This window comes from Rhyacophila brunnea, unplaced genomic scaffold (genome assembly GCF_057557595.1).
Source record: "Rhyacophila brunnea isolate RB1 unplaced genomic scaffold, BYU_Rbru_1.0 scaffold_18, whole genome shotgun sequence".
Classification (NCBI taxonomy): domain Eukaryota; kingdom Metazoa; phylum Arthropoda; class Insecta; order Trichoptera; family Rhyacophilidae; genus Rhyacophila; species Rhyacophila brunnea.
The window spans coordinates 31314784-31340010 of record NW_028232837.1 but is presented as its reverse complement, the minus strand read 5'-3'; the positions used below and the strand labels follow the sequence as shown (position 1 = coordinate 31340010).

At 33.8% G+C, this 25227-nt stretch overlaps 1 protein-coding gene across 1 annotated transcript; it reads right to left on the bottom strand.

Annotated features, from left to right (window-relative positions):
* Positions 1-8372: 8372 nt before the first annotated feature.
* LOC147073435 (pfs47 receptor-like) lies at positions 8373-17094 on the bottom strand. Its single transcript, XM_085945547.1, has 4 exons — positions 16719-17094; positions 11702-11910; positions 9619-9768; positions 8373-8534 (listed from the first exon to the last, which is right to left on the bottom strand). The coding sequence occupies exons 1-4, from the start codon at positions 16894-16896 to the stop codon at positions 8442-8444; spliced, it is 630 nt and encodes a 209-aa protein (XP_085801673.1). The 5' UTR covers positions 16897-17094; the 3' UTR covers positions 8373-8441.
* Positions 17095-25227: the final 8133 nt, after the last annotated feature.

Here is a 25227-nt window from a genome sequence, read left to right as displayed (position 1 = left end):
GAGTTATGACACTAGTTAAGTGTCTAAGTACCTACCTAATTGTTGCCTTTGCCGACAATAATGAAAAAGTATCCACGCATATGGTTGAAAAATTCAAGGTTTGTGAAGTCAGTAGGTACCAGGGAACTCAGAAATAATGGGAACTGAAATACATAACGGGTAAGGCGATAGCAGGTAACCGACTCGAGTAAGGAAGAATCCGGGTTAAACTTACACACGTGTCAATAATACGTTTTACGTCAAATATTGAAAACTGCTCTCGGTTTATGCATTTACGCTCGTTTAATGTTGGTGTATTACACACACTATTGCACGTGCATAATGCGTGCATCATTTTCGTAGGACACTCACACATTCAAAATCCTGCTTCACCATGCGGCGTATTGAATATGGCCTATCGGTATTCTATTTATTATCTGTTCTGTGGTAGGTACCTACCATCACTTCATTACAATAAACAACTTATTTTGTAGTTTATGAATGACATGCTTATTTCGGGGAAAAATTCTAATTGTGTATTTTTGTTTGAATTGCGACTTTTTGTGTTATGTGACCGCTCATTTAAAAATACCTATTCTCTGATATTACGAGTAATGCTTATAACGAGCAAATTCAGTCGGTCCCATCTTCCTCGTCATAACCAAGTTCGACTGTATATATTATATATATACTCCCAAATAGTAGAAATTACACAACAAAACTCACTCAAACTCTGTACCAATAAATAAAATAACATTAGAAATATTTGCAAATCGTTACAATATACGAATAGTTTATATGTTTCTATACATTAACAATATGGCATCGTAGAAAGGTAAAACTTATTCATTGACTGTCTTTCAGTCGCGGACAGTTTTTTGATTGATCACTGCTACCACTGAGATTCGAATCCTTGATTTCAAGATTTGTAAAAGCGTCACGGATATTATTTGCATGATTTTTGACTATTTTGTCACACTTTTTGTGTTTTTTTTACTATTTTCACAAAGTAGTGTGACAACCCCGTATGGTCCCCATTTGGGGATGTCTTTGTGTATCTTGAGAGGCCCGAATCGGTATCGAAGCCAACAAATAATAACGGCTGATTGCGAAAATAATTGAACAATGTTTAATACCACTAATAAATATCTGACCGGCAACATTGTCCAAAAAAAAAAATACGAATGGCAACGTCGCATTTGGCACGGCTCAGAAAAGGTAACCGTTTTTGTTTGAGCGGGAGAAGCTTCCTGCTGGGCAAATCGCGAACACGCCGATTGCGTCCTCCACAAAATTAAATTATAAAAATGTAACGATTATAATACTAACACGTAAATAAACTCGTCGTTTTCCAACATAATTCCGGTGTGTTAATTATCCACCTTCCATCCCGAATGCAGACGATAAAAAAAACCATACTAAAAATAAAAGTGACAGTTGAGAAATTTCACACACAAAATGGAGGGAAGTGATAGTAGGTATAACCAGGAATTTATGTTTACCCCAAATATTAAAAAAAAAATAAGTTAAATTAAGTAAGTACTAACAATCATTCCAATTATTTCAGACATTCTCAGAGTATTTTTTTTTAACAAAGAATAGTTATACAAAAACAACATTTTTGATTTTCTATAAATTTTCTTGATCTAGCACTCCTTGATAATCAGTGAGGCTGAGGCCACATAGAAAGGTGCCTTGCCCGGTGGCTACGTGCTAGGTGACATATCCTAGCGAACGGACGCACACTATACTATCGCAATGGCCACACTGCACGCTTCGTGATTATTAGTCACCTAGTGAATCTCCCAGCGAATTAAAACCCTACGTAAACCTAACCACAATATTTTAGTTAAGTATAATATGGGCTATCCGACAAAATAGTCCACATTTTATCAGTTAAGTATACTTTTATTCGTTGAATTATGAATAAAAACATATTATTACAGATAGTGTTGGTTAGTTTTTAAAAAATGCATTAAGCCATGCCTAACCAAACCATAATCGATAAAAATAATCTTCTATCTACAAAATTATGTATGGTTTAATGACCTAATTTTAGATATTTTATCGATTAACGAATATTTTTTTACTCTTATCTACTATGGCTTAGATTGGGCAGGGTTTAATTGAAATTTTAAAAGTAACAAACACTATTCACACACCGTGGTCTTATATCAATGAAAACAAATACGTTTGACTGACAAAATTTAATATAGGTACACTATTTATGTCGAATCTTAACAGCCTACCTCCACCCTTCGCCACTGGCAAGTACCTTCATAAGTGTGTAAGTAAATAAAAATCCGCACATTTCCTATTGAGTAATTTACCTTCAGTGCTGCAAATAGAACCCGAAGTGAACCTTGAACCCCTTAGAACACCTTAATTATCTTTAAAACGGACTGGAGCCCTTTATTTCGAGAGTCCTGAAATGGAACCTTTAACAAATATAGGGTTCCAGATGTTCCACAGTTCTATTGTTGTTAGTCAGTTATTCATTAGTAATTATAGGGTATTACCAATACCACAGAACAGATAATAAATAGAATACCGATACGCTATATTCAATACAACGCATGGTGAAGCAGGCTTTTAAATGTGTGAGTGTTCTACGAAAATGAAGCACGCATTATGCACGTGCAATAGTGTGTGTAATACACCAACATTAAATGAGCGTAAATGCATCAACCGAGAGCAGTTTTCAATATTCGACTTAAAACGTATTTTAGACACGTGTGTAAGTTTAACCCGGATTCTTCCTTACTCGAGTCGGTTACCTACTATCGCCTTACCCGTTGTGTATTTCAGTTCCCATTATTTCTGAGTTCCCTGATACATTCCGAAGTCATGTTTTTTTTTAATAATGTGCAAAGCAGTGGTTCCCAAAGTGGTTCCTACAGACCCCCAGGAGTCCTTGTGACTGCTGAGGGGGTCTGTGGCAAAATAAAAATAGTTTGGGAGTGCGTGGACTTCACCGCGAAAGGTTTAAAAAATATTTGTGACATATTTTCATTATTAGTTAAATTTAAAGTTAGTTAAAATAAATAGCAGTTCGTCGGTTGTCAAAAAGTTCATGTTTGGATTGATTTTATGCAATCTTTTGTTCAGTGTTGGAATTCCTGGAAAGTAAATACAATGATATGCGGCTCAATTTAATTAATTCAAAAAATGACATAGCTTCCATACTGACTTATTTGCCAAATTTAACGAAATCAATTTGAAGCTACGAGGTGATCAATTAAAATTTAATCAAAACTAAAAGAATAATACATATCTGTGTTTGTTGCAAAAAAAAATCTATAGGTTCAAACAAAATTTGGGAAGAGGAGAACTCTTTCAATTTCCAAATCTTTCAAAATTGGAAACACGAGATGATAATTTGCTAGTTTATTGTTAACACTTAACGGCTCTTCTTCATCTCAGCCCAAGTTTTGAAGACATTCTTCACTTAATTATCCCAGATTGGGTGTTGGACCCTTTTGCAAGCAGACCCACAAACTCATGAATCAATACAGGAGATTTATTGAATTATCCACAAATGAGAAGCCGAAACCAATGTTTGAACAAGGATACCACAAATTCTAGTCACAAAAACGGATAACAATTTTATATCCTGCATTATGGGTCACAATGTACGGAGGCTGTCAATTGCTTTTTCGTCTTTCTATTTTGTAGAACATGGATTTAGTGCATTTATGAACCTCATCATGAGAAAAGAAGCCGACCAAAAATTAGTGCTCGTAAAGACTTACGAATGTTACTTACAAACATAGAGCCAAACATAAACAATCTCATAGCATCCCATCAGGTTCACCCATTTCATTGAAAAAAATGTGTTTTTGTGATTTAAAACAAAAGTTATAATTTCAATAAATACTACCTAATTTAAATATCAAAATGTTTTACTTTTACATGACTATTTACCATTGAAGACATCAATATTAAATTTATAACTTTTCTATTATGCACTTATGTAGAGTTATTTCACTTGGCGGTTCATGGTCAGGTTTTTGCTTTAAGAAGGGGTCCAATAGGCATAATAAGTTTGTAAACCACTCGTGTAAAGGCACCTACAAATTTTTATGTTCACAATGCATATTATGCTCAAACTGGTTAGGATATCTTGGAAAAATATTAAAGACACCTAGGTAGGTATTTTTTTAGTTTTGACATTAAAATAAAATATCCACAATATACCTAAAACTAGATAGGTGAATACGTATATTGTTTTTTAATGAATGGGAAACAAACTTGGAACCAGGGCTCCGATGTGTCATTTGATAGAACCGAACCCCATTCGATTTTTCCACAGACATCAAAACGGAACCGAATCTTTAAAAAGTAGGAGTCTAAACAGCTCTGTGTACCTACCTCTTGTTAACACATCTACAACCGATGATAAATTTGATATTATAATAAATCAATTGTCATTGTATTTATACATGCCTTTTTTGTTTATACGTAGTGGTTATATTATAGATAGGAAATGTCAATTCTCAAATCATCTCAAATCAAATCTCAATCACTTGAAACTAATAAAAAATACGACTTGACCTGAAATTACCATCATTTTAGTAACAGATCAGAATAAAACAATTGTAACACCTAGAAGCTAGTTATCCCGGGATTTTGAGATTAAAATTCTCGATCCCGATATTGGGAAAATATTAATCCATACTTACATATTATATAATATACTTTAAAAGTTGGTTATATAGTTAGAGGTTATCCACGTTAAAATTATGGCGACACAACTGACTTTTTAGTTATGGTTAAATCTGAAAATTCAGTGTTTGGTTGCACCTCACTCTTTACTATCCGAAGCACCCTAATTACAATGCAGCCATGCTCCATTTCACGTTGATTTTTAACGACAAAGCACACTGCAAGTAGCCATGCATTGCGCGCGTACGCTGTGCACAAAGCAAGTGCCAATTAGGTGTCCTGCGCCGTGCGCGCATCGCACCGCATCTTACAGTGTTCTCCGCCACTTATAAATCAAAATTCTCATTGTATTCTTCAAAACCCAAGATTCTTTCTCTTTCAAATAGTTAATATATTGGCATGTTCAATATGACGTATTTCTATTCAGGAGCTAGAGCATTCCTGTAAAAAAAAAATTTGTTCTGTCTTTTACAATGTTGCATGTTCATTTAATTCTACTTTTTCTTATTTTTCCAATGATAATTTATATTTTGTTCTTATTTTACCGTACTGTAATATTTTATTATTTTGTAACAATATTTGTATTTATGATTCCACGTACAACATTCAGATTTATATCTGAAACTTTATAAAGTGTTTTTTTATAAATAAATGAATTAATTAAAATATTATTTGTCATTATGAATAGTACACTGTTTGTTGATGTGTCAAATTAGGCCATGTCTGCCGTTGGATTAGGTATATTCAGTCAGAATGTTTTTGTTGTGAAAATGGCTAGTGATCGATCAAGGCCCTGTCAGTGCGCTTCTCAGGCCGAAGCTTTTTCGACAGAAAAGCTCTATATTATACTCAACCATATCAACTGCTAGGTACAATATGCATACGAGGTAGGTAGGTAATGTAACCCTAAGCCCTGCCGCACATTAAAAATCGACTCGTCTGGGATAAAGTCCGTGGGCATAGGCGAGGCCATGCCGCGACAGTGACGTCACGCGGCAGGCCGAAACGAATGACAAATCCACTTCTGCACATGTGCCAGTGTTGTATTTTGGAATTATAGCTGCACCCCATGTCGAGTGAAATGTGTTGATTGCAATACCAGCTGTTAAAATAACGCATTCGAGCATTATGCAGAGGTACATTAGGTTACGTGTGTTTTGTGAAAACCTACAAAATCACATCGACATATTAGACCTGTTGCAGTCGAGATGAGTTTAGATGTACCTGTATGTACCAGATGTATTTAAATAGAAACTAGCCAACGCTATCTGTAATATATATGTTTATTTCAACGAAAACAAAAAAGTGTGACTGAAAATGTGTACACAAATTTTGTCAGATCGCCCATAGCATACCTACCTAAAGTATTATGATTTGGTTGAGGCAGGGTTTAACTAACTTTTAAAAACTAACTAACACCATCTACAATTTGTATTCTTAGTTGAAAACAAGTATGACTAAAAAGTATGACTGACAAAATTTAGTCTGTACTATTTATAGCGCATCTTAACAGCCTACCTCCACCCTTCGCCACTGCTACATAGTATAGTACCCACAACATAGCTTGTCATTTTGCGAATACGAATATTATTGTCGCTTTCCCTCCACGAATTGTTTGCCATAACATTCCCTCTTCTTCTTATTGTGCCATCCCCTAGCAGAGGTCGGCCACCATCAAGGCAATCTTAGCTTTTTCATCTGCTACCCGGAACAGATTAGTGGAGCTACACTCGTACCGATCACGGAGGTTCTTAAGCCACGAAATGCGGCGGCGTCCTCTGCTACGCTTACCATTGATCTTTTCTTGACACATAATGTGAGCGAGGTACTTTAGTTTCCTGGTTTTGATACTACAACTACGCAGAACTTCTCGGTCATTTCCCATTCTATTGATAACTTCAACATTTCATCCGGTCAGTCTGTCATTTTGAGGATGCGTCTATACAGCCACATCTCGGAAGCTTCAACTCTCCGTGACATCTCATGGTTTAGCGTCCATACTTCCATACCATAGAAATGAATTGAGAGAACATAACAACCGACCATACGCAGTCTCAGACCTAGATTAAGGTATCGATTGATAAGGAGGCGTCTCATTTTGAGAAGCAGTGATGTCCCGTGGGGGTAGGCGGATTAAGCGTCGCTTGGGGGGCAGAAGTTACTCAAAGGGCGGCTAATCGAGAAAATCATTTGGAATATATAGAAATAGCTACATAAACTTAGTAATAACTAAAATATATTTTCATTAAAAAAATCAGCTGACTGGTTTTCCGGGTTCGCGATATATAGTTTACTTCTGTTGCCCTTCGACGCCCTTGGTGACCAGAAACGACACGTGCAGATTTGCGAATAATTATTGATATTTTGTTAGTAATTTATCCATACAACACATTTCTTAGATATTGGGGACTCATGAAAGGATGATAAAAATACTGTATAAAAAATGAGGCGGCATTTTGGCGCTGCCTAGGGGCGGCATTTTATATAGGGACGTCACTTTTGAGAAGGGCACTTCTTGCGATCTTAATTCTAGTTCGTATTTCCTGAAACTGGTCCCATTTCTCATTAACCCATATACTTACTTACCTAAATATTTATAATGGGTCACACGTTCAATTGGTTCGCTGTTAATGACAAAACTTGTGTTGATCTGTGGTGTCGTTATTTTTGATACTAGTAATAGTTTTGTTTCCTTGGGGTTCATAAGAATTGCTGACCTCATTAACCCTTTCTACCAGTTGATACAAACTCTTTAAGGGCCCACATGCTAAGCATAGTTTAAATGGAGCTTTTATGGTATTTTCAGAGCAAAACCCTGGACATTCCTTACACGTTGTAGGTAATCTATTTATATAATTTTGAAGCTTTATTATCCTTTATATTTTTTTTAAACATTTGATGACTGCATAAAGTATTTTTAATACATAAAATAGTATTCTTTTAAACCTCTCGCTCTTATGTTTCAGAATATGGTCATATTTCAGTACATCCATGTGCAGTGGTGTTAAAATATTTTTGATTTATTAATTTTTAAACGCATTTACAAAACCATTAGTAAAATTATTGTAACATTATATAGTGACATATTTACGCTAAAAAATGTATTTTATAATCTTTTTGATCCCAAATTTGACAAGAATTAGGCATTTTATTATTCAAAAATGGGCACAATTAACACATTTGAAGATAATTATAAAGATACTGATTATAAGCTATATTTTTGACCATTCAATTGTGATAAACATCCTACGAATAATGTTTGCTTTATAATAATTATTGACCTAAGAATAAGGTAGTATTTTTTTTGAAATATGCCGTTTCTATTGGCACTTCCCAGTGGCTAAGCTACAACATACGGCCGTAGCCATAAATTGACAAACGATAAATAAAGTAGGGAGTAAGATCATGTTAACGCGCGTGTTTAAGCCGTTAAGCCATCAGCAATCAGCTCGGTGTCATTGGCATACCGTATAGATATTATTAATATGTTTCCCATTAACCAAAATACCCACCGATTCACCTTGTGTAACATTTGGTGTACGTAAAAAATAGACACTATATGTATATTATTTGAAAGCACCTATAATAATTCATTATTTATGTTCTCATCGTGAACGAAGGATAAAACATTCGTTTCGGCAAATGACATAGGTATTATAAAAAAATCAAAGTGTAAAATGACTATTAAGTGATTGTTCAAATAAATAAACCAGACATTAGATTTTTTAATAATTATTAATATTCTTTTATACCTAAATATTGTCTTAGATAAACAAATATTTTAGAAATTTTCAGTTTTAGGAATATGTGACTGTCATCACTTCGTAGTTAGTTATGTTAACTTCTTGTCCTGCGAAGGATATATAGCAGCAGCCGTGGCTTGGATGAACCTAAAAAAATATGTTTTACATATAAGAACACAATGATAATGTTAGGCAGGTACCTTTATAATGCATGTTCAAGTATTTGAAATGAAAATGATCAGTGGAATATATAATAGTTTTAACTGAAAAACGTTACGTTTGCTCTTAATTCAATAAATCATGCATGAATGTCACTAAATTATTATATTTACACGTAAAAGTGATGTGGTGATTTATATTATAATGAATCATTCACTTCCAAGCCACCCGCGTTTATCCAGGTCAGTCAATATCCATTTTCCTTTCAGTTGTGGATTCTCAAGGTCTTGAAATTCGACTTGACACTACTACCCATCGAAATCGACCAAGCCTTTATTTTGCATTACGGATTCTTTCTTCTTCTTTCGACTACGTCCGATCCTGTGCATGTATGGGTTCTTCATTACTTTTATTTTTAAGTCGTGACTTACGTGACTTATGCCAGTCAAGCGGCATTACTTTTTCTATATAATGACATTGAAATCTCAATTTCGTCAATACTGGAGTTAGTGACTTCTGCCTTTGGTTATGAAGCATCATTTTTTATGACTGGGAATGTTACAGCAGCAGTTACCTAAGACTGAGGTCAACATGTGCTTTTACTGAATTAACATTACTTTAATTTAAGAGTATTTTATGGAGTTATGACGACCAGGTCGGATGGGCACAACTGCTGGTTGAATCGACTTGAGCAACTCTTCCCATTCCGTACACAAGTTAGAAATGTTAAAAAGTTAAAAATTTAGCCATTATATCTTTGACCATGTCCGATATAATGAGATCATATGGGTCTCCACAGAGTAGAGGTTTGTATTAACAGATTTTGTTTTTTTACGAGAAATGGATGTCAGCCACATGCTCAATCTATTAGGTCCATACCCTGACAGACATAAATTGAAAAACAATATGTGTACTTGCCAGACCCAGGATTCGAACCTGGGACCCACGGCGTTACAGTCCAACGCTTAAGCCGCGCGGCCACCGTGGGTTTTAATGTACGGCTTCTATTGACATTTATTTAATATTTTTATTGAAGGGATTGTATATAATTGTTGTTTTCCATAATATATACCTTTCCAACGAGTAATGCTCCACTATAGTGAGCCCTGCCAATATACAGAGGTTCTCCAGTACTAGTCTTGCCAGCTGCCACTGCCCCTCTAGGAATACTTCCATTTAATGCTGCCACCCACTGAAGTCTGGGGCCAGATTGGCAGTACATCTGAAAATTAAACGAGAATCAAACTTATGTTTATTTTTTAGTTAAAAAAATACATTGTACCGTGTAAGGTGAAGGTTATATTTCAGTGTCTCGGACGAGTAGAAACCGACTGACCGTGTCAGTTTTAACACAGTTGAGTTACTCGGAACCTTAAATGCGAATTATACTTAAAACAATACAATTTAGCAATAATAATGTTGGCTATCCATTTATTTTGCTAAAAAAAATTTTTTATGAATAAAAATAAATACATCTATAATAATGAAATCAGAAGAGCATCTTTTACTGTGATATCCCGTAGGGATAGGCAGATTTTTTTTTTTTTAGAATTATTAATAACCATGTCCTTGCTTTTTCGTACAAGGTGGTTGTTAGTAATTTTGAACAATCACAAACACCCAGGCTTTGAGAAAAACACATAAATATTTTTGTCATGACCGGGATCGAACCCAGAACTCTCGGGTGGAAGGCCAGCGTCTTACCCACTGCACCACGAGAGCCGCCTGGGGTAGGCCGATTGAGCGTCGCTTGGGGGCGGCAGTTACTCGAAGAGCGGAAAATCGAGGAGAACCATTAGGTATACTATATATAAAAGTCTATCTAAACTAAACTTAGTAATAATGGAAATATCTTTCCATTAAAAAAATCAGCTCACTGGTTGGAAACAAAATGTATTACCTAATTAACATATGGTTTAACAGGAATGTATTTTTTGTCGGGTTCGCGATGCCTACTTTACTTATATGTTTATTTTGGACGTCACGTCCTTGGTGACCAGAAATGAAACGTGCAGATTTTCAAATTATATTTTAATTAATAGGTAGGTACATACTTACCTAATTTTAAATTTATTCAAATGTTTTTGCTATTTACTCGTAAGTTTTGGAAGTTATCAAGTGTGTTTTTAATATATCTAAAACCGTGGAGTCCCAATATTGTCTATTGAAGCAGAGATGTCATTTTAATTAGATTTGGGTGACATAGTTACTGACTTTGCAACATAAAGGTCAGGAAACCATTTTTTATTTGGTTGAGTGTTGAGACTATTAATTAATACTGTATTTATGATTAAAAGTAAGATATTGGAGTCATACAAGGATCATATAAAATATATACATAAAATATCTACTGTATAAAAAATGGGGCTGCATTTTGGCGCAGCCTAGGGGCGGTATTTTGTCTAGGGATGTCACTGATCTTTTAAAATGGGTAGGTACCTTTTTCAGAAAATTTTCAGAATTTTTTAACAGGCAAAAGATTTTCCATCAGACCCAATAACTTGCTATAATGTGCAGGTCAAAAAACGTCGTTTAGTAAGTCATCAATATACAGGTATGTATCAGTTTTGATTGAATCGAGTTCAAGGTACCTGTATAGGATATTGGGCAGATTATTTTAATCAAATACCTTTGATGACTATCATCAATTTTAACAGTGACTATTATAATGGTTATCTATCGGACTAACCTTCTACCAGCAGCAAATATGCTCCAAAACCTGGAAAGAGTTGATTAGATTGTATATCTAGTATCCTACATCGAAAAGGCCGATGTCAAGCAGAGATAAGAAGGCGCACACAGATTGGGAAAAATACGATGACGGTTACATGTAAATTGTACATAAAACATTTCACCGTGGCACAGTTCGCTGCGAGCTTGCTTATATTACATTATTATATTATTTGTATCGTATTCAAGAAGAAAAGGTTCGCCACCCCTGATACAGACCATAACTCTAAACATTTCTAATGCTACCTAACTGATAACAATTTTATGTAGGTATGGACTATGTATGTAACATGTATGCATACGTCCACAATTTTGGTGCCAATCATTATATTTGTAAAAATTTGTGGATTGTGACATATTGCATTTTATTACATTTTATTCCATCACTGTGGTAACAAAAATAAATATTCATGCATATCGCTTACCTCAAAATTATGCACAGGGATTTCTTTTGAACCGTACGCAACGTAGGCGACACTATGCCGTGGAACGACTCTGCACGGAAGAAGGTCACCATTGTGCCAAGACCTGCCAACGTAGTTTGGACTCCTATCGTTGGCTTCGTACCCAGCCACCACAGCTTTGTATTCCAGTTGGCTGCACTGCTGCGAGGTGGTTGGGATCCAAGAAAAACCTTAAAAATCACATTGAGATCAGTGAATAATAATTACGAGATAAAAAGAACTTTTTATATACAACGTTTTTAAATTTTCTGTTGAATCATATAAACTTGACTTGACTAGCTTAAACGATCAAAAAAATGTGTACTTGATAGAAATAATACTGAAATGTCATTTTGACATGTCATATTGATTTCCATAGTAACGCAATAATATATTAATAATTTAGTTGCTAGGACCCCAGACCCCTAGCAACCAATAATGGTCTCGAAATAATATTTCATACAAAACAGAATCAACTGAAAATGAATTCAATTCTACTTACATATGGCTAAAAGTATTAAAAAATGCATTGGCATCGTGTTCTGATATATTCTAAAAGTTTCAATTAATGTCTAGCTAGTCGGGAAGTAAAAAAAAATTGTACCGGACAAAAACCACCGGACAAATACGAATACGAGCTAAGAAAAACGTTGTAAAAATAGGTGTGTACTTTTAATTTTAATTACATAATACTAAACTTTTATAAAGAAAGTGAATTCTTGTGGTGCCGATAGTGAATTAATTGTAGAAAGTATCAAATAATTAATTTAATATTAAATAGGTAGATAGGCTTGTACATCACATTTTAAAGGGTATCAATAGTTAGATTATCTTGGATGCTTTTAACTCAGAGGGGGGCAAACTGCGGCCCGCCGGGTATTTTTTTGCGGCCCGCCATCATTAATTGTACTTCTGATTATGAATAACTTTTTTATAATTAAAAAAAATATATATTGACACAGATTAAAATTTGTTTAGCAATAGTACGCGATCCATTTTCAATAGATATTCATAGTGTACCGACAGAGCTACAACTTGAGATTATTGATCTGAAGTGTGACACTGATTTAATAGAATTACATCGTCGGGAAGAAATCTCCAAATTTTACAATGCCCTTAATTCAGACAAATTCGACCAACTTATGCAAGAAAAATGTTTGTTATTTTTTGATCAACCTATATATGTGAACAAACATTTTCGGTCATGAACCTCAATAAAAATTCTTTACGTTCAAATATCTCCGATGCCCATTTACAAGCAGTTTTTAGAATATCAACTACAAAATTAACACCTGAATTTTAAAAAAATGTTAAAAAATGTACAACAGTTTCATTCTTCTCATTATTTTTTTTGTAGTGTTTATTTTTCGTGATAATAAATAGTGTTTATCTAAAAATCTTAGACAATAGATACAGATAGACGCTTCACATTGCCTTGGTACGTGAAGCTGCGTGCCGTGTGTTTGGTTGTGTGAGTGAGTGGACATATGCGTATTCAAACGTTCGAGACCATAGGCGTGCGGAAACGGAATATTATTAATATTCATTGATGTTCATTGGTGGATATCTTCAATATAATAAATACAGAAACTTCAAAATGTATTATTATTTAATTATCATAATAATATGGTACTTACATTAAAATTAACAAAGTTAATAACTAAGTAGGTACATGAGTATAATCAATATTAAATTGACAAATTATCATATTAATTTACAAGTATCAATAATTCAAAGGTATGAAATCACATCATCTAAAAATATATACCTGCAGAGTATATAAATAGACATGCACAATAGCGAATCGAATACAAAATATGGATCAAAGAAAATCACTTTGAAAAATTCAGATTATTAAAACACAAGTTGAAGGACGTGCAAAAAAAACCTATACAAATTATAATATTTGGATTATATAGAACAGGTCTGGGCAAGCGGCTCGCCAAGTTTTTCTGAGGGACCCGCGAGTTTTAATCGTATTTTTTGAAAAAAAAATACTTTTTTCTACATTTAACGCTTTGTTAAAAATAAAATTTTATAAATACATAAATTGCACCGTCGAGAAGATATCTGCAAATTTTACAACACTCTTAATTCGAACAAATTAGAACAACTTAAATAAAGATTCTGATCGAAAAATGTTGGTCATTTCTAGATCAACTTATATAATTATGTGAACAAACAATTTCAATTAGGATGATTATCAATACAAACTCTTTACAATCAAACATCACTGATGAACATTTACAAGCAGTTTTAAGAATCTTAAAAATTAACATCTGAAATTAAAAGGATGTTGAAGAATGTAAAACAGTTCTTATTCATTCTTCTCATTAAATTGTTGGCTATTAAAGAATTATTTATTTTTTTATGTTGAAATTTTTTTTCATGATAACGAATAACGTGTGTCCAGAAAATAATATTTTACTTGCGGCCCGCCGTTCATTTTATATTCCTAACTTAGCCCTTAATCTAAAAAGTTTGCACATACCTGAAATAGAACAACAAATAACAAAATACATATTATATTATTATCCTAGAACTCTTTCCATTTTGGCAAGCGATACGATAGACCTTCTTTATTATGTCCGATATAATATAATATAATTATAGACATGACAAAAAAGTGTTATTTGAGAGAAGATCTAGTTTCAAAATAATTGTCTAGCAATGCAGAAACTGCAGAACTTTTCAGTGCCTTTAAAATAAATAAAAAATCGGAAAAGACCTTTCAAAAAGTACCAAACAGCCTTACATAAATTTGCATTAAACATTATTTTGTATTCACTGTCGGCCTACAAATCGACCGTGTTTAGGAAAAAGGGCGTAACCCACACAGAATAAATTTTACAGGAGAGGCAAAAAACGTTTTTTGAATGATTTTGGTTTAATATTAATAAAAAAATAGGCATAGACATTGGGTGCATGATGAATGATGATTTGGTGTAATTTCTTTTCTATCTACTAATAATTGTAGAAGTTATTACAGAAAATCATTAACATTGAGGGTAAATGCTTTTTTCTTTAAATTAAAACTTAATTAAAGCTCAATTAAAACCTGAATTCAGATAATAAATCGGCATTTGCGGCTTACTTCCTTTTTACATAACGTGTATTTACTATTTAGTTGCATACATTGTTAATATCTAATAAAAGCACTTTTCGAAAAATCGAGGGTTACGCCCTTTTTCCTAAACACAGTCGAAATATATTCGATGCATATTTGACATGTACGTGCCACACTCCCCTACACTATAGTCCGACAACATAAACGTTAACTTTTTGATGTTCGGTTGGGGTCGGCTGTTTTCGGCCAGCACAGAAGCGACTACGAAGGGGACAGCCCGTATCACACGTAGCAAATCGCCTACCTAACTAAATGGCCATTCGACATCGAAAGATATGGGATGGCAAGAAATACACGAGATTCGTAAATATGCAGATGGAAGTGGAGAGTGCTTGCCAACAACTAGCAATGTCTTGTTGCCAGTTTGTATCAACGAGGAATGAAAACTGTCAGTGGAATATTTTTTAGTTAGCGGTTTTAAAAATTTCTAAAGCAATTGAACTGTGTTGGAATACTTCTAAAGATACATACAAATACATCACCCTGATCAACAATTTCTTCGATCTATTTAATTCTCGGAATTTTAGGCAAAGGGTATTCAAACGTCATATTACTCATATTAATAAAATTGAGATTCTTACATTTTTAGATCAGGCTTTGGACTACATAAAATATTTAAAATATCAATGGGAACGAAGAAAATAGTTAAGATAAATAATGTTAAGCAGGAAAAGTATAAAAAATCAGAAAAAAATATAAGCAGGAAAAAACAAGATTAATAGGATTTATTATATGTATGTATAAATAGTTTTAAAGCCTTCTATAATGATTTAGTAAAAAATTGAAAAATATGTTAAGTACATTCACACGTACAGGCTAAGCCAGGAACATATTGAGTTATTTATTATTGGCAATATTAGGAATCAAGGTGGCTTTAATAAGAATACCAATTGTTACCAATTTGCATCTACAAAATTCTGTTAAACCACCTAGAACTCGGATCATCTTTTAATGAAAACTGCCTAACCACGTAATAACTATTGACCTTTAAATAATACTATTTTATTGTAGAAATTTCTTATTTTTTCAGTCGGTTCATTAAGTTTACTTGTTATGTAGTGTGTTCTTACAGTTAAGTACTTTTGGATTATTAGTTTTATTAGGAATACCACTTGCTTACATTTTACTTGCGGCCCGCCGCTCATTTTGAATTTTTGAATTTGGCCCTCTATCCAAAAAGTTTTCCCCCCCCCCTGTTTTAACTAATACTTTTGAAATGTGGTGTTGGTGGCGTCCACGGACGCGCCAAGGATGGCTGCCGCCTGGGTACCAACCAAAATAACCGTCCCCTCAAATAAAAACTATTTTTATTCGAAATTTAACAGAAGTCAAAGAAAAGTTGAAATAATTATTTTATCGTCATCAAAATATTCACTTATTTTACATATTACATAATGTAACATTCTGAATTATAATATAACGCATCTTTAAATCGATAGATATGTATGAATATTAAATAACATGATGAAAGAGAATTGTGCCGCAGATGACATTTTCATCATAGAGTTAATTTTATATAGCTAATAATAGAATAACATACATTTGTTAATAATATTATTAAAAACGTTTTGCCGGACTTGCCGACCCCTGAATCCTGCCACCAGAATATTTCATACCCCCTAACATGCCCCGCTTGGCGCACCCCTGTATATGCTACTATAGTCCAACATAGTTATAAACCACGTACCTACCTGAGAACCAACGAGTTCGAATAGGTATCTACAGTACCTACCATAATTAATTATTAGTGTTCGCGCGCGAACTGATTCAAATCAATAAAGTGTCGCCCTGGTCTTCTCTAGTAGATATTCATTAAAATTATCTATTGAAATATTATTTATTATAATAGGTACACATATTTTTTAAACTTACCAGCTTCACTCTTGTTTTCCGCCGGGGGCGCCGTGGGCGCCGTGGGTATATTGGGATAGATTTGATTAGATTTAACTGGGGTAGTTTGGATTACCGGGGGAGATTGGAATACGGGGGCAGATTGGATTACGGGGGCAGTCTGGATTACGGGGACACTTTGCACTGGCACGGATTGCATCGATGATCCTATTTGAATAACTGGCGGAGGTGGTGCACTCTGGGTGACGACGTGGTGAGTAGTTATGATAGGAGGATTATGGTAACCACCGTGGTAACCGTCGTTGTGCCCACCGTAGTACCCACCGTGGTGTCCACCATGATGACCACCATGGTGACCTGGCCATAGTGAAATGTTGAATCCGAAACGCTTTTTATCTATAAAAGAACAGTCATTTTACGGGTCTAGGACGATTCAGTGCCGCTGAGTGGGCGCCACTGACTGGGAGCCGGGACAAGCGGTCGCCAGGACAAATTGGCGCCAAGATGAGTGGGTACTACACAGTCGAATGAAATGCGCATAGATTACATTATTTTTTAAAACAAAAAGTAGACAAGGATGTTTAATACTCATAATAATTCATATTCAGTAAATGTACTTAATACATTTTACACTTGACATATTTCAGTGACGGATTGAGAATTAGTATGCTTGACGCTGTTTATAGAAATAAAATAACTTAATTGTCTACTCTCTGTATCAAATCGTAACGTATCTATATTTCTTTACTCATTTCATTCAACTGTGCGCGCCCAGTTGTCCCAGCGCCCAGTCGATGGCACCCACTCGGCGGCGCGGAATCGTCCCATTTCCTATTTGACTTATTAATTAATTTATTGTAGATTGTAAAGTATATATAGCCAAAAAGGGAATCGAAATATTGACAGCTGTATATTTATACAATACACCGGATATGAAAAAAACCCCTGAGCAAGGGCGGCTCTATCTTAAGGGTTCATAGGGACCATCCCCACATCGATATCATGTCAAAAATACAAGTCCGATATTTTCATCATTGTTATAATATACCTACTTAATAAATGCTTTAATGAACTAAATATTTAATTTATTTTATCCATCTAAACCCGTCGCAATTTTATAGAGGTATTTATTATTATTATACAAATAAATAAAGCAATGATTGTAAATTGTGTAATAACATTATGATGTTTACGTGGTATTAAATTGATTAAGTAAATTAAATACGCCCTATTTTACGGTGGCACCTATGTAAAATTAACAATTAAGAATGCTATGACATTTATTTTTCACTCATCTGGGTGGGGGTCACTCAGTCTAATCCCGTCGCCACGGTACAAATCTCGTTCTACAAAGTATGTGAGTGCATTAGCGTTAGTATACGCATACTGTAGAGCGAATCAAATAACCCCATGGTGAGTAAAAATGCTCGCTGTATGTCGTTGTTCAAAACTGATACTCACTCATGTCTATTATAATAATTATTATTAGTAATTGTTAATATTTAAAGCATGCTTTTTAGATGTGATTAAGTAACGACCCATATAATCATATTGTTTATTCTGAAAAATTACTTTTTCCTCATTAATAAAATCATATTATTATAGTAGCTTGGTACATTCTGTATAATATGAAAAAGTAGGTAGGTATGCATATTTAACAATTAATGGCCAAACCCCACCACCTAGAAAGTCGTCGAGCCGCCACTGCCCCTGAGTCTAGGAATTTATACCTACCAGTCGCGAAGGGTGGAGGTAGACTGTTAAGATCCGACATAAACAGTGCAAACTAAACATTATCAGTCAAACTTATTTGTTTTCATTGAACTAAGACTACAATGTATAAGTAGTGTTTGTTAGTTTTTAAAATTCAATTAAACCCTTCCTATCCAAGCCATGGTTATAGCCATAGTTAAAAAATATTCGTTTATCTACAAAATATCTAAAATTATGCCATTATACGACACATAATTTTATATAATTTATTTATAGATAGTTTTATCGATTATGGTTTGGTTAGGCATGACTTAATGTATTTTAAAAAACTAACCATTACCATCTATAATAGTATTATGTATTCTTAATTTATTCAACGAAAACGAATAAGTGTGACTGAAAAAGTGTGCACTATTTTGTCAGATCGCCCATAGCATACCTAAACTATTATGGTTTGGTTTAGGCAGGGTTTAATTGAATTTTAAAAACTAACAAACACTATCTACAGTCTACACACTGTAGTATAAGTTCAATGAAAACAAATACATTTGACTGACAGAGTTTAGTGTGCACTATTTATGTCGGATCTCAACTGCCTACCTCCACCCTTCGCCACTGATAGATATATAGACATCCTTAAAAAAATTAAATGCAATAGACGGCGGCTTTTAGAATTTTGCACAGAGGCGTATATATATATTATTATTAAGGTACGAAGTCTCAATTGAATCTTATTTAGCTTCACGTTTACACATACATAGGGATTGCAATACCGAATGAAAACGTCAATACCGGTTTTTCGTAATTTCTTATTGAATACCGGTATTAATACCGGTATTTCTTAAACATCAAAAAAACAGGAGTTGGTGCTTATTAATATAATTATATAGCTATTAAAATCTTTTTAAAAATTATTTTATAGCAAAAACCTACATACTCACCTACATTTATTATGTTGATATTTAAATATATTGATCATAATTGTAGAACTAGTGATTATTTACAAATAATTTGAATATATTGATAATTTTAACTAAAGCCCTCAAAAGTTCATCAAGTGCAAATAAGTCCGGCTGCAGGAAACAGTCATCAATAATTATAGAATAATTGAACATTTTTGTCACGGATGTTTTATATTTCGAAATAATATTATGATAATTCATCGCGACAACTACTTATTTAAATATATTTCATGAAATTTGTTTTATTATTTTTTCACCTCTGTTGGATTCACTCAGTATATTTGCATTTTAGCAGCAGATAACTCACTAATTCATTTTCAAAAACTTAAACGAGTGTGCTTTCTTAATACCGAAAATTCCGGTATTTTGGATTTTTAAAACTGGTATTTCGGTATTGATAAATACTCGAATACCGGTTTTGAAATACCGGTATTGCAATCCCTCCACATACACTATTAATACATATTTGTATACCTACTTAAGACTAGATACTTATACTAAAAAATATATAAGTTTAGTAGGTACCTACCACTTTCTCACTAAATTACCAATTAATTATTTTGTGTTTGATAGAATAATGAAAAAATAATATAAACTTACGTCCAGACATTTTAAGTATCCACTAAATCTATGCCACTCAAAGCTAAATAATATTTATCCTGTATTTAAAATTATTGTTGTTGAACTCATTATTGATACTTAATTATAATTTAATAATTATTTAATTTCAACTGTATTCATTGAGAAAATCTATACAACTGATGGGCGATGGCCGTAACCATAATATTATTATAAAAAAGCGTGACAATACAAAATCTGCTACCGCTTCCTTTTCAATTTATTATAATTTATTTGTTAATATTACCATCTTGCGGATTTTTTGTAAAACAAAATATATTTTATTATTATAGGCGGTGAAACAGAAATCTGTACTGATTTATCTAATGATCTTTAGACGTTTGACCACAGAGGCTTCTTATCAAACAATAAAAAAAAATATTTAATAATAAGAAAAATTATTCAGGAAAACTTTTCTTTTTTATTTATATTGATATAACTAGTCTATGTTTCAGTACAAATATTAACACACAACTCTTCAATTACAATCAAAAATACCTCAATTACACTAAATACCTAATAGCTTCTTTAAACGTGCATGGATACATATTGTTGCGACCAGGGCTTTTGTTGTAATGTAACGCGGTGGAACGGCGTTCCAGCACCTTTTTCACGGTATTTTTAATGTGTCAAAAGCAATTAGACGAAACAATGTTCGCAATTACATAGTACAAATTAATTTTCCTGAATTCCTGAATTTCAGAATGAAAAAACATAATATCCTGAAAAACTATCTCGTTTCATATATGCATTGAATTCTATTACCATTTCTTCAAGTGAATGTGATCGCAAATTTTCGCAAATGAATCTAATTATTACGCCATTAAGAGCTTCATTGAAGACCAAAATGGTTTCGGTACTTTTGTTCATCAAACTCGTCGGACCACCTTTGACACTTTTCACAAACGCACAACACAAATTTGCTCTAATTGTAAAAAAATTACGCTAATTTCCTTCAGGCGCATTAACATTGTGAAATATGTGATTGTGTAATAGAATTTTTTGGTTAATGATTGTTAATACACTGAATACCCTTAATTTTACCTCGAACACCATTTGAAAAACGCTACTATATAGCGTCACACTACCTTTAACCTTACTGATAGGTAGGGGGGCCGCCAAATATCCTGGACTGGGTGACCATTCCAGGATGTGGGGGCCATGGAAATCACTATATACTTTTATTCAAATATATTATGATGTTTCTACAATTTTATTTTTTACAACTTTAGTTGTTTATTTGTATTAATGTTTGTTTGTTTAATTTTTCGTGCGCCTCGTGGCATAGGAAAAGTTACTTTAAATGATATTTGAACATAATTTTCTTTAGTAGGTAAGAAGTTTGGCAATAAGTGAGTTCCGGCACCTTTATTTTTCAAAAAAAATGCTCTGGTTGCGACCATAACGATAAAAATGTTAACATGTATTGTTGTGCAAGTTTCAATACTGCACGCAAGGATCAAAAAGTTTACCGGCTTCTGAAATTTCACACAATGTTGCAACTTGTATGACATATACGCGTACGCAGTAAAACAATAGTGGCGAACCTGCCGTAAAAAATACAAAGTACACCGCACAGAACATTTTGACATTTACCGATTTTCACAACCTGTCCGAAACTGTCAAATAGCACCACACAATGACAACAAATGCGTTTGCTTACGCTTGAAGAATGAGATTTGTGAGACAGTCAGCACTTTTGTATGTAAACAGTTATTGTCGTGATAGTTTAATTTACATGCTATTGTTACCAGTAAATCCATGCATGTTTACAGGCGCTATACCTTACAAATACAACTAAAATCAGACTAATATTATCCTTAGACTATAATATATATATATATATCTATATAAAATTGATATATATATCTATATAAAAGGATCCCCTTCTAGAAGAGAAGAGGCGATATGACAGCGAGTCGCAGTCAAAGCCTCGGTAAAATCACAAAAAAAAAAAAAAAAAAAAAAAAAAGGATTCTGAATAGTCAAGAATAAATATGAGGTTTAGTCATTTTTTTCATCAGTATATGAATGCCTGATAATACACAAGATACAGAGATAAGTTCTTATCTCTATGATGCTATATTTATACTTTTCATTGTATTAAAAAATTCTACAGTAATTTTTAACTTTCAAATACATACCTATATCATATATTTATATGCCTATCCAAATACAGTCGAACTTGGTTATTACGAGGAAGATGGGACCGACTGAATTTACCCGTTATAAGCGGTACTCGTTGTATCAGAGAATAGGTATTTTTAAATGGGCGGTCACATAACAAAAAAAGTCGATAATAAAAAATCTGAAAACCATCGTAAGCATCCCCGAAATAAGCATGGCCTTCATAAACTACAAAAGAAGTTGCTTATTGTAATGAATGCTGGTAGGTACCTACGGACTTCACAAACCTTGAATTTTTCAACCATGTGCCATGTAAAAATTATTTTTCTGCAATAATGTTATTATTTCAAATTATGTGTTTGTACAATATAATTTTTAATTGTCTATCGATACTCCACAACTCCATATTTCAAATTGATGCATTAAAATATACCAAAAAAACACTAAATATGCACATTAATTTGACCGCGTACACCATTAGGAAAATGCTACTGTAGAGCGTCACACTGCCCTTATCTTTAGCGATAGGTAGGGGGACCCGCCAAAGATCCTAGCCTGGAGGACTGCTTTAGGATGTGGGAGTCATGGGTAGAACACAGTAACATTGTGTACATATTATTCTAATGCACGGGTTACCCAACTTTTTTTGAGTTGTGACCCGCTTTTACAATAGTCAAGTAACCTGCGAACCCCAGCCACATTGACATAAGAAAATGAAAAGCATAAAAATAAATCTCACTATCTTTACTTCTGAATTCACAATAGATAATCACATTTTTAATCCATTATTTTCTGTCATACGATATTACAGTAAAAACAAAGCATTGATTCGGTTCGTGAATTGTATACGTATGAAAGCTTACGAGTACGCGCTCATCGGCTGGCAGGTGTTTAGTACGGCCCTCATCTGCACGCACACCATCGACCAACCGATTCATTGTTTTGTTTTTACTGTACATTGTTGTGCACAGGATTTTTAAATAGGTAATTGAACATTACATCTTCCATTGTTGACTGACTGTTTATGTTTTTGGGTATTTTGACTTCTTTTTTATTGACCAGAGTGGAGGTTTGTATTAATAGATTTTTGTTTTTATGAGATATGGATGTTAGCCACTTGCTGAACCTATTAGGTTAGGTTAGTCTGACTCCAAACACATTGAAAAGCAATATGTGTACTATCACCAGCCTTTTTCGCGCTTAGGCGGAGATGGCAGACCGTGATAATGTCATGGCCAAAAAGCGGGTGTGGGAGACAGAAACGCACGGTGTAAGCTGTTGATGCTGGCTTATTATAACTTCTAAGTCAAGCAATTAAGGAAGTCAATGATGCTGATGGCCACGGCAGTAGGTGTACAGCTTGGCTGGATCGTAGGTACGCCGCTGGCTCGAGGGTGATGCGCGAATAGTCAAAAATGGTGGACGCAGCGGTATGGCGCTCTGTACTGTGGTACGCGACAAAAATCAGTACATATTTGACATTTTTAGCCGCATGGCCATCATGGATCATATTGATTATTGCTCTTTTATCAATTTTCTGCTAAAACTGCTTGTTCCCACTTTCAGCTGAAGTTAGCAACCACCTAGAAATCACCTTGCAACCCTCCCGGGGGTTGCTGACCATTGATTGGAAACCACTGTGCTAATGTTTTATGACACATATCTAAAACAATTGTCATTTCTCTATAAATATGATGTAATTATTTTCATACTGAAATGACAGGTACCATAATGTCATAAAACATATTCCTAGAAAATTTTCGACATAATAACAACACCATAGATAAGTGTAGTCTTCAACTAGGAATAGGAGGTATTGCACTACCAATTATACATATTTATATGCATCTCTTTCTATCCATTATCTATTTTAGACAGAAGATAAGCATATTAGTATTATATATAGTATATTGTTTTCCTTATCTAAAGCAAAAAAAAATCAATTCATATTACATGTATCATATCATAATAAACTGATCAAACGTTATTCAGTAAACCATCAATCCAGTCACATATTAAATTCTTTTGTTTTCCTTCTGTAGTGAATAAAACAAGGTGAGACAACCATATTTTTTAAATTTTAATAAAAAAAACCAAAGGTATAGTTTTTGTGATCATGGTCTCTTGACTCTTGAGACCAATGACATTATTAATGGACAACGCACTCAATACAGTAGCTAGCAAGTAAATTCGCGCATAGCGATATTCGAACGTGTATAAGTAGACGTCACGCAATTTCCATTATGTGATATCACGCATAGGGAATTTATAGCAATATCACCTTTATTGTAATGGCGTTAGAACAGTGTTTCATTTCATTTGAGCGAACCCGTTCAAACCGAACCATTTGGCAGACCCGACAACAAGTATTGGGAATTTATAGCAATATCACCTTTATTGTAATGGCCTTAGAACAGATTATGCCATTCGGCAGACCCGACAAAAAAGTGAGCGTCATTATTTTTTCCAGATGCTTCGTTCATATTAATGTCATTGCTTGAGACCTAAAAATAAACATAAAACCTAATAATCTATTTTACCCTAAATAACTAAATTGTATCAGGCAGTGGCGAAGAGTGCAGATAGGCTGCGGAAATTCAATATAAATACTGCATACTAAACTTTGTCAGTAATACTTATTTGTTTTCATTGAACTATGAATACAAATTGCAGATGGTGCTGGTTAGTTTTTAAATAGTTCTATCTCTAAAATAACTAAAATTATGTATGAGTTAATGGCATAATTTAAGATAGTTCAATGAAAGTTTGACCGACAAAATTTTACGTTAACTATTTATGTCGAATCTCCACAGCCCACCTCCACCCTTCGTCACTGGTGTGTGGTTATGTTTTGCTTTAAGTAACTAATATTTTTGTACCAATTTCATATTTTTCCCTGCTGGAAAAAATATGACAGCATATTCACCCCCACACCAGATTAAAAACTAGATGAAAATTTGAAAGAACTTAAAAACAGATATAAATAAATTGTCATTTTTCCCCCAGATAAGTTTTATAATTCAGTATGTATGTGGGGCCATCCACATAATATGACATCACATGATTTTGTCTATTTTTAACAACCCCCCCTCCCTATATTGTCACATTTC

Coding starts and splice junctions, on each gene's coding strand:
- LOC147073435 (XM_085945547.1), bottom strand. CDS start 16,896: ATGCAATCCGTGCCAGTGCAAAGTGTCCCCGTAATCCAGACTGCCCCC. Junction 11,911..16,718: donor GGAAAACAAGAGTGAAGCTG/GTAAGTTTAAAA, acceptor GTGATTTTTAAG/GTTTTTCTTGGATCCCAACC. Junction 9,769..11,701: donor TCCCTGTGCATAATTTTGAG/GTAAGCGATATG, acceptor TTTAATTTTCAG/ATGTACTGCCAATCTGGCCC.